This window comes from Moschus berezovskii, chromosome 10 (genome assembly GCF_049115385.1).
Source record: "Moschus berezovskii isolate FMDL1 chromosome 10, NW_MosBer_1.0, whole genome shotgun sequence".
In the NCBI taxonomy this organism is placed as follows: domain Eukaryota; kingdom Metazoa; phylum Chordata; class Mammalia; order Artiodactyla; family Moschidae; genus Moschus; species Moschus berezovskii.
Genome location: NC_142469.1, coordinates 13,116,137 through 13,131,748, shown reverse-complemented (window position 1 = coordinate 13,131,748; position 15,612 = coordinate 13,116,137). Strand labels below are relative to the sequence as shown.

General features: G+C 39.2%; 1 protein-coding gene across 2 annotated transcripts in view; it reads right to left on the bottom strand.

Moving 5' to 3' along the window:
- COL19A1 (collagen type XIX alpha 1 chain) overlaps positions 1–15,612 on the bottom strand; it is a 453,176-nt gene that overhangs the window by 325,692 nt on the left and 111,872 nt on the right. Inside the window, exons 9-11 of one of the 2 annotated variants that reach the window (XM_055433811.2) lie at positions 14,178–14,186; positions 10,884–10,928; positions 8,151–8,195 (exon numbers count right to left, since the gene is read on the bottom strand). In XM_055433811.2, coding sequence (XP_055289786.2) covers positions 8,151–8,195; positions 10,884–10,928; positions 14,178–14,186 — 99 coding nt within the window. The remainder of the gene's footprint in view (positions 1–8,150; positions 8,196–10,883; positions 10,929–14,177; positions 14,187–15,612) is intronic. The other variant, XM_088840925.1, reaches the window with a different exon arrangement.

The following is a 15,612-nucleotide window of genomic DNA, read 5'->3' as shown; positions in this document are numbered from 1 at the left end:
GGAAGGTTCTGAAGACTACTTTATGCATATTGTATAGGCTTACTCATTCAGGCTTTTTCTCATTCTCCAAAAATTTTTGAATGGGAAAAATATTACAGCTATGCCTTCAAATTCTCAAGTTCTATGTGCAACTACGGTAACAAAAACTGGATGGAAAACTGACTAATGCAAAGTGAAAATATCTTCCAGTATAAAAGATTTTGATTTAGTTGAAGACATAATTTTTGTTGCTAGGAGTAAATGATTATTATTGATTGACTTACTGACTATAACCAGATGATACTGAATGCTAGAAGTCAATATTTTAGTTATTTATAGGCAGTCATGTATGGATGTGAGTGTTGGACTATAAAGAAAGCTGGGCACCAAAGAATTGAGGTTATTGAACTGTGGTGTTGGAGAAGACTGTTGAGAGTCCCTTGGACTTCAAGGAAATCCAACCAGTCCATCTTAAAGAAAATCAGTCCTGAATATTCATTGGAAGGACTGATGCTGAAGCTGAAACTGCAATACTCTGGCCACCTGATGCGAAGAACTGACTCATTGGAAAAGACCCTGATGGTGGGAAAGATTGAAGGCGGGAGGAGAAGGGGACGACAGAGAATGAGATGGTTGGGTGGCATCACTGACTCAATGTACATGAGTTTGAGTGAACTCCGGGAGCTGGTGCTGGACAGGGAGGCCTGGTGTGCTATAGTCCATGGGGTCGCAGAGAGTTGGACATGACTGAGCGACTGAACTGAACTGAATATAAAAGTATTAACTTCTAACTTTTGTTATCAATTAAATATAAACTTTAAATCAACCTATGAGAAATAAATCAATAAAATGCCGCTAAAGAAATGCCCATCCTTCTCATTGTTGTTCAATCACTCAGTCGAGTCTGACACTTTGCGACCCCACGCACTGCAGCACGCTAGGCTCCCCTTTCCTTCACTGTCTCCCGGAGTTTGCTCAAACTCATGTCCATTGAATCAGTGACGCCATCAACCATCTCATCCTCTGCCTCCCCCTTCTCTTCTTTCCCTCAGTCATTCTCATTCAGTTCAGTTCAGTCGCTCAGTTGGGTTCGACCCTGCGACCCCATGGACCGCAGCACGCCAGGCCTCCCTGTCCATCACCAACTCCCGGAGTTTGCTCAAACTCATGTCCATTGCATCCGTTATGCCATCAACCATCTCATCCTCTGTCATCCCCTTCTCCTCCTGCCATCAATCTTTCCCAGCATCAGGGTCTTTTCCAATGAGTCAGCTCTTCGCATCAGGTGGACAAATTATTGGAGTTTCAGCTTCAACATCAGTCCTTCCAATGAATATTCAGGACTGGTTTCCTTTAGGATTGACTGGTTGGATCATTCTCATTAGGCTAGCATTTATGTATCAAGACAATATATGATGTGTCACGGATATAAAAAGCAACAGAATAACAGGAAATGGATTCAGTGCTGTTGCTCTTCAATATTCACTTGAGTGGAAACCAAGAGTTCATGAGTTATGAAATAGATAGGAAGGATATTTTCTAGCAAGCATTTTCCATTTCTCCTATCACATCTTTAGAAGCACCCATCAAAGGCAAAAGGCTGAACATCATACATAAAATCAACACTATGTCTAAATGTATATTTTCTTCTAGGCTAACCTATGAAAATTTGAGCTATGTCATCTGAAAATTAAGAAATACAAATGATTGGATGCAGAAAATTCTGGATTAATAAAGCATACTTAACTGTACATTATAACAAGTATTTTAATAATTTTATTCATTTGAATATCACATTTTCTAGAAAAGAATATTATAGATTATATTACTTATATCATGGTAATATAATACAACAATATGTTTTAAATAAATTCACTAAAAACAGGCAACAGTGAGACTTTTTCCAGTGACTTTCTGTCAGATAAAATATTTGCAACAGCTATAAAACCAGAGTAATGAATATTTAAATATGATTTTCTAGTTTAAACAAATATATTTTAAGGTACTTTAGGACCTAGACAACATTCTTGTAAGAAGGAAATAAAAATCACAAGTAAGTCACTGGAAATTTACAACAACCTGTTTTCCAAAGTTTTAAGAGATGAATTAAAGCAAGAATCATATGCTTTTGTTAGTTTTGCAGTTACTGTTATTAGTTTTACTCAGAGTAAAAGAAAATATCATTGATCAAGATGCTTCCTGTAATTTTTAAAATGAGTTAGAACCTGCTGAATCACAAACACTCTGGGCTTCAGAATATGTCAACTGTTGCACACTGTCACATCTACTAGAGCTGTGGACAAAAGTAATTTGGTGATTCTTTTCCTTTTCACTAAACTTAAGAGATCTTAAAGAGATCAAATAACTTTAAAATCAGATGGAACAGGTTTACACTTGCTGAAGCATCTGAGATCCTTGTAAGGATCTGCTGCTATGTGTGCCCATGTTGGGCTTCCCAGGTGATGCTAGTGGTAATGCAGGAGACATAAGAGATGTGGGTTTGATTCCTGGGTCGGGAAGATTTTCTGTAGGAGAGCATGGCTAACCACTTCAGTACTCTTGCCTAGAGAATCCCATGGACCGAGGAGTCCAGAAGGCTATAGTCCATAGTGTTGCAAAGAGTTGCATATGACTGAAGTGATTTTAGCATGCACACATGTACCCATGTTATCTTAAATGTCACTGTTGAATAAACCAAAATGGGCACTATTTTAGCTGGAAAATATCAGGAACACTGTGACATGAGTAACAGTTGGTACTTCAGGATTTTCATGATTGAATGATATTTAACAATAAAGTACAGCAGAATCAGGTTTAATGCTGAAGAAATGAGTTTTAAACTTTAGTTAAGGCTTGATTGATGATATAATAAATTATAATTTTAAAAGCAAACTAAATTACATGATCTGAAACAACTGTTTACAAATATTGAATTCTGTTTTAAAGTAGATGTTTACATTTGCTTTTTTTTAACACACATATTCGCTTTTATTCTAATCTGATAGTTTTAGCTTTCTATTTACTCTTTCCTTTCATAAATGCAGCCAAGTAATATCCCTATTTTCACAAAGATCTAAAGTAAATACTGGGATCAAGGTTTAGGAATAAATACCACCTCACTGAACCTCTGCCAAACGGTCTTTTTCTAAAGTGATATTCATAGTCTAATTCTTGCCTTTATTTCTGGTCATATAACAAGAAATGATTTGGCTACATCAAAAGAGTTGGTGGACTCTTCAATACCTCACACCAGTTAGAAAGGTCATCATTAAAAAAATCTACAAACAATAAATGTTAGGGAGGGTGTGGAGAAAAGTGAACCCTCCTGTACTGTTGGTGGAAATATAGATTGGTGCAGCCACTAAAGACAACAGAATAGAGGTTCCTTAAAAAATTAAAACTAGAACTACATATGACCTAGCAATCTTGCTCCTGGGCATGTATCCAGGGAAGACTATTAATATAATTCCAAAAAGATATATGCACCCCTGTGCTCACCACAGCACTATTTACAATAGCCAAGAAGCCTGGAAGTAACCTAAAGTCCATCAACAGAGGAATGGATAAAGAAGATGTGGTACCTATATACAATGGAATATTATTCAGCCATAAAAAAGAATGAAGTAATGACATTTGCAGCAGCATGGATGGACCTAGAGATTATCATATGAACTGAAGCAAATCTAAGAGAAAACTAAGTTAAAGTAAGAGAAAGACATGTGGGATCTAAAATATGACAGAAATGAACCTATCTACAAAACAGAAACAGTGTCACAGACAGAGAACAGACTTTTTGCTACCAATGGGAGGCGCTGGAGGAGGGATGGATTAACAATTGGGATAGTACAGGGAGCTACAGTCAGTATCCTATGGAATCTTCCATAATGGAAAAGCATATGAAACAGAATATATATATATATATCTGAGTCATTTTGCTGTACAGCAGAAATTAACACAACATTGTGAATCAACTATGCTTCAATAATATGAATTTAAAAAATAAGAGTGAACTCTTCTCTTTGTTTATTGCTAGTGGTAGCCACATAACATCTATGGTAATACTGAAGGAACCTAAGGAAAATCTCTCAAAGAAGGGATGGTTATGACCACTCTGACAGAAACAGAGAAATTCCAATGTAGACCTCAGCTGGGGGTCAATTCCTCAGCCAGAATATGGACCTCTCCCTTCCTGTCTCCTGGGCCATGCTGTCAGAGATCCAGGGATCCCTGGATGATTCTCTAACCAGGAACAGGGCAGTGAGTCAAGGTCGCTCCTAAGATAAACCAAAACATGGCAAATCTGAAGAGGACTGTCTTCTGGGAGAGTCCTACCAGTACCATAAACTAACCTTTGAGAGGAAGAATGATTCTCTCAAGTAATTTTCACTTCAGGACTGACTTGTCTGGTCCATGTCCAGGTAATGAAGTATTTATGTTTCTGTCATGTTATAAACTGCAATAGACTCAGGAATATGCTTTTAAATGAGGTCCGCTATACTTGTTCAAGTTTCACTGTGTGTGTGTGTGTGTGTGTGTGTGTGTGTGTGTGTGTGTGTGAGAACTGAGTGCAGCTTCTTCAATACGCTGAGGAGCCACGTGACAGGTTTGGATTAAGCCACCCTGAAAGCTCCTTTTCTAGCCATAAAGAAAAGCAGAAGATTTCTCTACTTGGTTTATTATATTAGGTTATAGAAATGTCACCTGAAAACCATCATGTGGCATTTTCTTTTAGTTGGTAAACTTTTCCTTTTTTGGTCAGAAGCCATGTGGCTGTGGTAGATATGCTGTCTCTAACAATAACTTCCTGAATTATTTCACTTTGCAACTAATGAATTATGTCATTTATAACAGTCTAACTTCAAACACAGTAAAGGCCACATTAAAGTAACTAAGGAAGAAAGGTGAGTCTTATTTTCCCTGCATACTCAGTTTTCCACAAAGAACTGAAATTAAAGTGAGATTGTCTTTGTTCAGAAAACAAATTGTGACATAAGCAGTCCAAAAATTTCATTCTGGCTTCACACAGAAATGAGTGCCTCACATAATTTTCCTGTTTAACATAATTTTTTGTTTCCAGAAACAAAAAGCTACTAATCTAGAAACGAAGGCTTAATGTCAATCATTTATCTTATGGAAAAATATGTGTGGTCATGTATCATAATTAAACAGCATTAACACTGAAAAAACTAAAACGTCCCACAAATGGTAAATAATAATCAAAGCAGAACACATTTTCTAACATAAGGATTTTTATGTAAATCTTACATTTGACTATTAACCACTTGAAATGTACTTATCATTCAAGATACCGTGTTTTCTCTTTGGTGCTTTCTTTCTTTCTGATATCTCAACCATGTTCTCTATAAATATTTTCACTCTTGGTGAAATGGACTATTTGAAGGCAACAGTTAACATATATAAGGAATTAGAAGGAAAATCTTTGAAGCCAAATGTATTGAATGTTTTTCTGTAACTCATAACCTGTGAGAAACTATTTATTACTGAGCAATACCAACTCTATATGTAAAATATCAAAATAGCCACCAAGATTTTAGTGAGATGGTGACTTTAAATTACAGAAAATATATCTATTTTTCTTACTCATTCTCACTTATTCCTATAGGTAAAGTCCCATTAATAAAATAGGAATGTATGTAAATACAGCATTCATGTAATGCCATGGTCTTGCAATGACCATTATTCTAAAGCAAAAATATCCAAGAGATTCCTAAGAAGGAAGATTCTTTTAAAAAATAACCATCGCTCAGTGGACTGCTCCTCAGTTATAGGTTTATTGTATAGCTGTCCTGCCTCTCTCTCACTGTTCTGTGGGAAACGTAATTACCAAATAGCTTATAACATGCATAATTTATCTTGAAATTATAATAGATGCTCATTCTCTCTATAAACACCTAATGAAGAAGCAAGTTACTGACCACTGCCCAGAAAACTCAACACAGGCCATCCAGTCTAATTTGAGATGATCTTTTTCCCCTCTAGCCTCCATTCTGGCTGTCCAATTACATGGCATTTTATGAAACAAAGGAATGGTGCTGTTTTTGCTCTATGTGAAAATAAAGTTAGACATATGAAATGCAGAAGAATGCAAATGATTGTGTGAAGGGCAGTTCTGGATGACTAAGACACTTCTGTCCTCTACAGTGGCTCAGTGGTAAAGAAGCCACCTGCCAATGCAGGAGATGCAGTTTCAATCCCTGGGTCAGGAAGATCCCCTGGAGTAGGAAACGGTCCAGTGTTCTTGCCTGGAAAATTCCCCTCTTACACTGTTGGTGGGAATGCAAACTACTACAGCCACTATGGAGAACAGTGTGGAGATTCCTTAAAAAACTAGAAATAGAACTGCCATACGACCCAGCAATCCCACTCCTGGGCATACACACCAAGGAAACCAGAATTGAAAGAGACACGTGTACCCCAATGTTCATTGCAGCACTGCGTATAATAGCCAGGACATGGAAGAAACCTAGATGTCCATTGGCAGACGAATGGATAAGAAAGCTGTGGTACCTATACACAATGGAATATTACTCAGCCATTAAAAAGAATACATGTGAATCAGTTCTAATGAGGTGGACGAAACTGGAGCCTATCATACAGAAAGAAGTAAGTCAAAAAGAAAAACACCAATACAGTATACTAATGAATATATATGGAATTTAGAAAGATGATAACGATAACCCTGTATACAAGACAGCAAAAGAGACACAGATGTATAGAACAGTCTTTTGGACTCTGTGAGAGAGGGCGAGGGTGGGATGATTTGGGAGAATGGCATTGAAACCTGTATATTATCATATGTGAAATGAATCACCGGTCCAGGTTTGATGCATGATACAGGATGCTTGGGGCTGGTGCACTGGGATGACCCAGAGGGATGGGATGGAGAGGGAGGTGGGAGGGGGCTCAGGATGGGGAACACATGTACACCCGGGACGGATTCATGTCCATGTATGGCAAAACCAATACAATATTGTAAAATAATTAGCCTCCAATTAAAATAAATAAACTAAAAAAAAATTTAAAAAATATAAATAAATAAATAAAATAAATGAATTTATATTAAAAAAAGATTCTTTTCTTTATGATTATTCTGTTTACCTTGCTAACTTCTTAAACTGGCTGTATACTTGTAGACTCATTGCTTTTCCTTTTCATGTAAAGTCTACTACATTTAAGGCCTCAGTGGATAATGTTTTCCATATCCCATAGGTTTTAAGACTTGGTATTTTTGTTATGTTTCTGTAATGACGTTGCTTTTAAATACCATGTACTCAGTGAGTGATATAAACACATTGTAAATTTCAGTTTTCTAATAAAAATTTAAGAAAAAAAAGAAAATTCCATGGACAGAGGAGCCTGGTGGGCTACAGTCCATAGAGTTACGAAAGAGTCAGACATGACTTGGCAACTAAACAATAAGACACTTCTATCTTCCGTGCTTTCAGTTCAAAGTCAATTGCTTTGAACTGAAATTCAAATGATTTCAGCTTGAATTGATTCAGAATGATTGCTTGAACAGAGGGGTTAACAACTTGCCTCGGCTCCAATCTGCAGCCCTTTCCACATGAGTTCTCTTTACCTCTGAGTCTGGTAACCAGCAGTCTGAGGGGATTTCAGGAGTTCCCTATGTCCGATCTGTGATATCACACAGTCTTAGTTTTCCAAAACACTGCCTCTGCCTTTTAAATATTCCCTTTATTCAACTGTTTCACACTGTTCTGTTTTGAATGTGCCACCCATTTTCTGTTGGATCCTGTCTATTACAATTTATTTAGTTCTACCTATTTATTTCCCCAGGGAAAATTCCCCTGATGGCATATAAATAAAGCATTTATTTAGGCTTGGACACGTCATGGCACATCAGTGCTGTTATGGCACAAAAACACAGTAAACATTTGAATCATTTCTATATCAGTGGAATGATTTCACTAGAAATGTGTGGAAATAACTACCACCTAAACAAGTTTAGAAAGATGTCTGACAGTCATTGATTTAGTAAGTCTACTCTAAGTGAGACAAATATTTTACAGAATTTCTATAAAATCACTGAACTGATTTTATGGAAAGCACAAAATCAAATTAGATATTCTAGTTTAGAATGTTTTCAACACAGCTTGTTCTCACAGTTAAATATGAAAAGCGATCTTTACCTTCTCTCCAGTTTCTCCTTTGCTGCCTTCAAAACCTTGCTCTCCCTGTAGAAGAGGAATACAATCTGTATAATAACAGGTACACTACTTTTAAGACAAGTAATTATTACAATAAAAGTAATAGTTTCTAAACTTGAAAAACCAATAACTGTATATATTAAAATGTTTCTACAATATAAGCTCAAAACCAATATTAAAGTTACACAAAATTTAATTACTCACTGAAGGAATAATTTTCCAGGGTATAAGCTCTAGTTTCACTACTTCCAATGCAATTTGATACCCATAAGCCTGAATTTCTCCATCCGTAAGACATTTCTCATAGGTTTTTTGACAATTGAATGCATCAAATAGTGTGCCTGGCAAAGACTGTCAGTCACTGTTGCTATCACTATTCTCACTGTTTATTCCACTAGACCCAGTAGGAACGTCCTTCTCACGCTGACTTCCATGAGGCAGTTCCAGGGAGAAGTGTGTGATGAACGAGCCGAGAGTTCTGGCTCCAGCTCTGAGGCCAGCGCCAGGCTCCTTCCCGCCCAGATGGCCTGCCTCTCCAGCACAGAACAGGGTGGGCTCTCACCCACCGTACTCACTCTGAGAGGTAGCAGCCCCCTGTTCTTCAACTAAACCTCTCTGATCTGACAAGCTTATTTTCCCACTTAACTCTGTACAGATATTTAGAGCACTGATGTTTCATTCATACAATCAATAACTATTCATTGAATGCCAAATGTATGTCAGGCACTCGTGACAATATAGCCAAAAAGGAAATGCTACAGGAGGTGCTCAGTAAACACTTCCTGAGTGCGGCGAGACAAGGGGATGAAGGATTTTCATCTCCAGCTTTTTCTGCAATTCTTCAAACAAAGTGACACAACATAATTTACATTCATACACTAGAAAAGAAGCCTTTTCCTATGTGTATATATAGTCTATTATATATATAAAATCATATGTATGCGCATATATGGACATATATATACATGATTAAATAATTACTTCTGCTTCATATGGTGTCCTAGACGGTAAAGAATCTGCCTGCAATGCAGGAGACCAAGGTTTTATCCCTGGGTAGGGAAGGTCCCCTGGAGAAGGAATGGCTACCTATTCCAGTATTCCTGCCTGGAGAATTCCAAGGACAAAGGAGCCTGGTGGGCTACAGTCCATGGGATCGCAAAGTGTCAGACACAACTTAGCCAGTAACACATTCACTTTCTGCTTTATCTAGCCTCAAAAAAGGTATCAGGAAAGAAAGTAAGTTAGATTTGGGTACATTTGCCACTGAAGGTGTGGTCTATCTTTTTCTTGCCATTTTTCCTAAAATATAGACTTTAACTTGATCTGTTTTTTCAAGCTGACACGAAGCTGCTAAATGGCCCGTTTCCCCAGCCACAATGCCGGCATGAGGCAGCCACCACAAACAACTGCTGGAAAGTCCAAAACTGTTTCCCAGCAGATAAATCTACACAGCCCTTGGCTGGCAACTTGACTCACAGATGCAGCGCATGCTGTATTACTGGGTTTTGTCTAGAGCTGCGGGGAAGAAACGCAGAGGCTTGCCATTTCTTCTCGGCCAAATCAATCTTGGTATCTTCATCAAGCAAGTAAAGGAAGATTTCTTCAAAAGCGATAACTGTAGATAACTGCCTATCTTTTTATGGTAATTTTTAGCTACAGAGCAAAACCTAGATGCTATAGTAACTTCTGACTTCCGGTTGCTAAGTCTGTGAAACATCTCCAGAGCATAGAAATGACATGACTGGTGGACATCTAGCATTGCATTAATAATGCTCTCCCCTGTGGTGGTTTATCTGGGTGGTATCATGACAGCTGGCCCCACCCAAAGTGGCCTCTCATCTCTTCAGAAAACTGGAATAAGCCAGTCTCCATGTTTCCAATAATGCTGGTCACATCCAATCATATTTCTCCCCGGGAGAAGAAATCAGCCGTTGGACAGTAAAGGATGAAATGAAGTTCACCTTGGTGAAGAGAAAGATTCTAGGCCCAAAGAATTTGGCCAATGCAAAATCCTTATTATTTACAAATTTATCATTCTGAAACATTTTTTGAGGAGATCACTTGCAACATCTTTGCAATGTCTAATATTTTATGCCATTGTAACTATTGCATTTAGCTCAATCTGGGAAATAACAAAAAAGGGAAAAAAGTAACCACAAATAGTCAAAAGCAGTCAATCCTGTTCTAGACTTCATTTAGCTTCCCTGGGGGCTCAGCCGTTAAGAATCCACCTGCCATGCGGAGACCTGGGTTTGATCCCTGGGTCAGGAATATTCCCTGGAGAAGGAAATGGCAATGCACTCCAGTATTCTTGCCTGGGAAATCCCAGGAATGGAGGAGCTTGGCAGGCTACAGTCCATGGGGTCGCCAAAGAGTCAGACACGACTGAGTGACTAAACACCACCAAAATTTAGACTCTTGGTGAAAACATTCCCAGAGCAGCTGTCACACTCCCAGGCCCCAGAAAGCACCACTACCCATTCTCCAAGAAGTGTGTGGCCAAGTCCCTCTGATAAAGCTCTCCCCTAGAGGAGCTCCTCTGAGAAGGGATCGCTACCATGGGTTCTCTTTGGAAGAAAGATCAAGTGGTGGTCGAGTCAGGGGACTAATTCAGTCTCACCAAACTTCCTATATCTTCACTATATTATGTGCAACTTCAACTTTTGAGATGTTAAAAGTTCTTAACTAATATGAAACATTAAAAAAACTGTTTACCTTTTGACCAGGTAAGCCTGGAGTGCCACGTAAACCATTTTCACCCTAAAAGAAACACACAGAATAAATTTCATTAGTCACAAAACACAAATGAATGAAGAAATTCTGCATTTCTAACCATTTGTTCTAGAGTTGTGGGGCAAGGCACCCTAATGCTGAATGTTCGCTGAGTACAGGGACTTTGCATCCACCCCTCAGCTGCCTGCTCCAGGACTAGTGCTTTCATTCAGAAAATAAGAACGTGGAGGCTCTGACAGGTTTCACCTAACTAGGAGCATCATCTGAGGTTTGAACATAGGTCTCTCTGATTCGACAGTCTATGCATTCCCATATGTCCATTTTATTTTCTCTTTCAAATCTCTGGGCATAACGTTCTAGCCTGACACAGGTTCTCTATGGGCCAAGTACTGTTCTGACAACAAACTGTTATGGCCATCTTCTTACAGATGATTATACAATCAGGAGATAGAACTGGAATTAGAGTCCACATAATTCATTTCTGTGCATCTAACCAGAGACATTACTTTGCCAACAAAGGTCCGTCTAGTCAAGGCTATGGTTTTTCCCGTGGTCATGTATGGATGTGAGAGTTGGACTGTGAAGAAAGCTGATCGCCGAAGAATTGATGCTTTTGAACTGTGGTGCTGGAGAAGACTCTTGAGAGTCCCTTGGACTGCAAGGAGATCCAACCAGTCCATCCTAAAGGAGATCAATCCTGGGTGTTCATTGGAAGGACTGATGCTAAAGCTGAAACTCCAATACTTTGGCCACCTCATGCAACAAGTTGACTCACTGGAAAAGACTCTGATGCTGGGAAAGGTTGGGGGCGGGAGGAGAAGGGGACGACAGAGAATGAGTTGGCTGGATGGCATCACCGACTCTGTGGACATGAGTTTGAGTGTACTCCAGGAGTTGGTGATGGACAGGGAGGCCTGGCGTGCTGTGATTCATGGGGTTGCAGAGAGTCAGACACGACTGAGCGACTGAACTGAACTGAACTGAACCACACCCCTGCACTGTCTCATGGAAGAGATTTTGTTCTGGTGACTTCTTATCTAAAAACTTATGTGTGTGTATGTGTGTTTGTATATATATATATATATATATATATATATATATATGGTTGTGTGTATTTATATATATAGCACCACCAACTCAACGGACATGAATTTGAGCAAACTCCAGGAGGTAGCAGAAGACAGTGGAGCCTGGCATGCTACAGTCCATGGGGTCACAAAGAGTCAGATACAACTCAGTGGCTTAATAACAACAGCAGCAACTATATATATATATATATACACACACACATATATATGTATACATATATAGAGATATATATGCATATATACACACACACACATATATAAATAGCATATACTTTCTTGCTCATTCCTGTCAATTGTCTTATGATCAGTTTTAAAGACATGCCTGATGCTGTTTTACTTGAAACAATTACTTGGGAGAATTTTCTGTTCTTTCCAGTCCATCTGGCTCCTGTGCTGGTCTGAGGGTTTTCAGCAGAGGCCAATCAGTTTCCATTACTGGAATCCACGGCCCATCTCTTCGACAAGCCTGCTTTGCAAACAGCACACGAGCTAGAATGAGATGCCCCAGGAGGATGTCCACACTCCCAGTGGAGCCTCAGGAGCTCAGCTGCTCCAGGGAAGTGACTTGGGCTCCCAGGTTTCCAGGTTTAGAAAGCTCAAAACAAACTAGCAATTCTATTGACCACTTTATTTCCAGCAAACATTTTTAAGGCAATAGTTTTTTAAAGTATTACCTAAAATGAAGTTAGATATCACTTCTTAGAATTTTTTAAATAGAATTCAAATATATGAAAAAAAAATCCTGTCTTCAAATTTTAAAACAGCAATAATATATTCTGTTTAAGCCTAAAAATATATCTATCATTTCATCAGTTAGTACACTTCTGGAAAGGTTCCATCATTTTGAGCAGCAGCGTCCTGCTCTGTGTGTGCTCAGTCGCTAGTTTGTGTCCAGTACTTTGTGACCCCAAGGACTGTAGCCCACCAGGCTCCTCTGTCCACAGGATTTTCCAGGCAAGAATAGTGGAGCGGGTTGCCATTTCCTCCTCCAGGGGCTCTTCCTGACTCAGGGACCGAACCCACATCTCCTGCACCTCCTGCACTGGCAGGCAGATTCTTTCGTCACCGAGCCACCAGGGCTGCCCCATACTGCTATATACATGCACAAGATGTTAAAGACGAAGGCTTTTCTTCAGTTAAATTAAATTATCTGTGTTGGACAGTAAACCTGCTATTATCACAGAATACACTGGACACCAAAGACAAAACTTTGTGGCTAAGTTTAAGAAGTGTTGAAGGAGCAATAAAATACAATGTACTTATCTATGTAATAAGTATATTTATATTATTTTAAAAGGTATATAGTTTTAGACCTCAGGCATCCCACAATTACATAAGAAACTTCCCATTTTGTTTAATAAAGTGATAGTCAAAGCACATTAAGATTTGACCCCAGGGTGCATTCTATGGAAACAGCTTCTGTTACTCATCACAGAAGTATGCCCATTTGTCCATGAGGAACAGAATTATTTTCATTGGTTGGTTCAACATAACATTTTATATCATATTACAGGTTACACATGATACCAAGATATGGTGTGTAATCCAGTAAAGTACACTGACACAGTGCACATTGCCAAAAACATGTTTTGGAAAAAAGAAAGTAGTACCAGGAGCTCCCTGTTTTCTTTGCTCACGGCTCACTCTTCTACGCATGTGCTGTGAGAAATGGTACCTAAAGACCCACGTCTGGGGTTGTGTAAGGTTAGGGTCATACCTGGATGCACTGGCAACTGGGTACCAAAAGTCCTTAAAAGGAAGAATGTTTCTCTTTCTGATGGACATTGGTCTTATGACTGTTATAGTGAAAATGTTTTCCTATGGCCAGTGTTAATTGGTCTCTGCTCTTTCCTGACCAAAAATTTGTTTTGTAAACATAATTCTAAACTCCATGATACCCCGATTGACAGCACTGATCACTCTCCCAGGAAATGAGTTGGCTTCATGACACAATAACATGTGAAAGATTTTGAGATATCAGGAAACTTTTGATGCTTAAAGTGTGCAACTCTAGTATTCAGAAACATACTGATTTTCTTCTCACAGATTTTCTCAAAGTTACTAGGGAGGTCTGACATAGAAACTTATAATCATTTAAAACCATTTGGCATTTTTCCAGTCCCTGAAGGACAGGTTAGCATATTTGTTTTCGACTCTATCACAAAATATTATTAAGTAGCATAACAACTGGCCTTCCCTGGTGGCCCAGCTGGTAAAGAATCCACCTGCAATGCAGGAGACCCCACGTAATTCCTGGGTCAGGAAGATTTCCCTGGAGGAGGGATAGGCTGCCTGCTCCACTGTTCTTGGGCTTCCCTGATGGCTCAGTAAAGAATCCACCTGTAATGTGGGAGACCTTGGTTTGATCCCTGGGTTGGGAAGATCTCCTGGAGGATTGCATGGCACATAGCAACCCACTCCAGTATTCCTGCCTGGAGAATCCCCATGGAGAGAGGTGCCTGGTGGGCTACAGTCTATGCGGTTGCAAAGAGTCATCCACGACTGAGCGACTAAGCACAGCATAGCATAACAGCTGAAGGAGATAATAGTCTTAAAGAGCAAAATTTTGTTTAAGAGATTAACAGACTATGTTTCTCCTGTCAAGACTTTATCTAAAACCTAATTTGTGTCAACAGAATGAGCCTTCCTAACTGTGAATCACAGTTTCAAAACTCTTGTGCCCTGCAGCTTGGGATCAAATTGAATTCTATTCAATGAATGCCTGCCTGAAATTACCGGTGGAGCTGACATTAGCTGTTTTTTCTAAACTCTTGCTGTCCCTTGGTATTCCCAGGTTCAACACAGTAAGAAATAAGAAGCTTCTTTGGTTTCCCATCAGTATTTTAGCCCATTATTGAAAGAAAATTACAATCAATGCTTCTAGTCTCTACTATAATGTTCAAAGCTCGTTTCTGTGGCATGTACTTCTACTTCAGGTTTTTCCATTAAAGGGCCTAGGCTCCTTTCTTATTATGAATTCAAACTCCAAATGGGCCACAGATGAATATGAGTAATAGAAAGCAGGGGAAAAAAAAATCTAACATTGCTTCTGAGAGCATTGTCACCATGTTATTACTGCAATACATAGCCTGTCTTCAACTTCACACTTCAGTTCAGTTCAGTCACTCCGTCATGTCCGACTTTTTGTGACCCCATGGACCGCAGCACACTAGGCCTCCCTGTCCATCACCAACTCCAAGAGCTTACTCAAACTCCTGTCCACTGAGTCAGTGATGCCATCCTACCATGTCATCCTCTGTTGGCCCTTTCTCCTCCTGCCTTCAATCTTTCTTAGCATCAGGGTCTTTTCCAATGAGTCAGTTCTTCTCATGAGGTGGACAAAGGATTGGAGTTTCAGCTTCAGCATCAGTCCTTCCATTGAATATTCAGGACTGATCTCCTTTAGGATGGACTAGTTGGATCTCTTTGCAGTCTAAGGGACTCTCAAGAGTCTTCTCCAACACCACAGTTCAAAAGCATCAATTCTTCAGCACTCAGCTTTCTTGATAGTCCAACTCTTTCTTTATAGTCCACATTCATACATGACTACTGGAAAAACCATAGCCTTGACTAGACGGACCTTTGTTGACAAAGTAATGTCTCTGCTTTTTAATATGCTATCT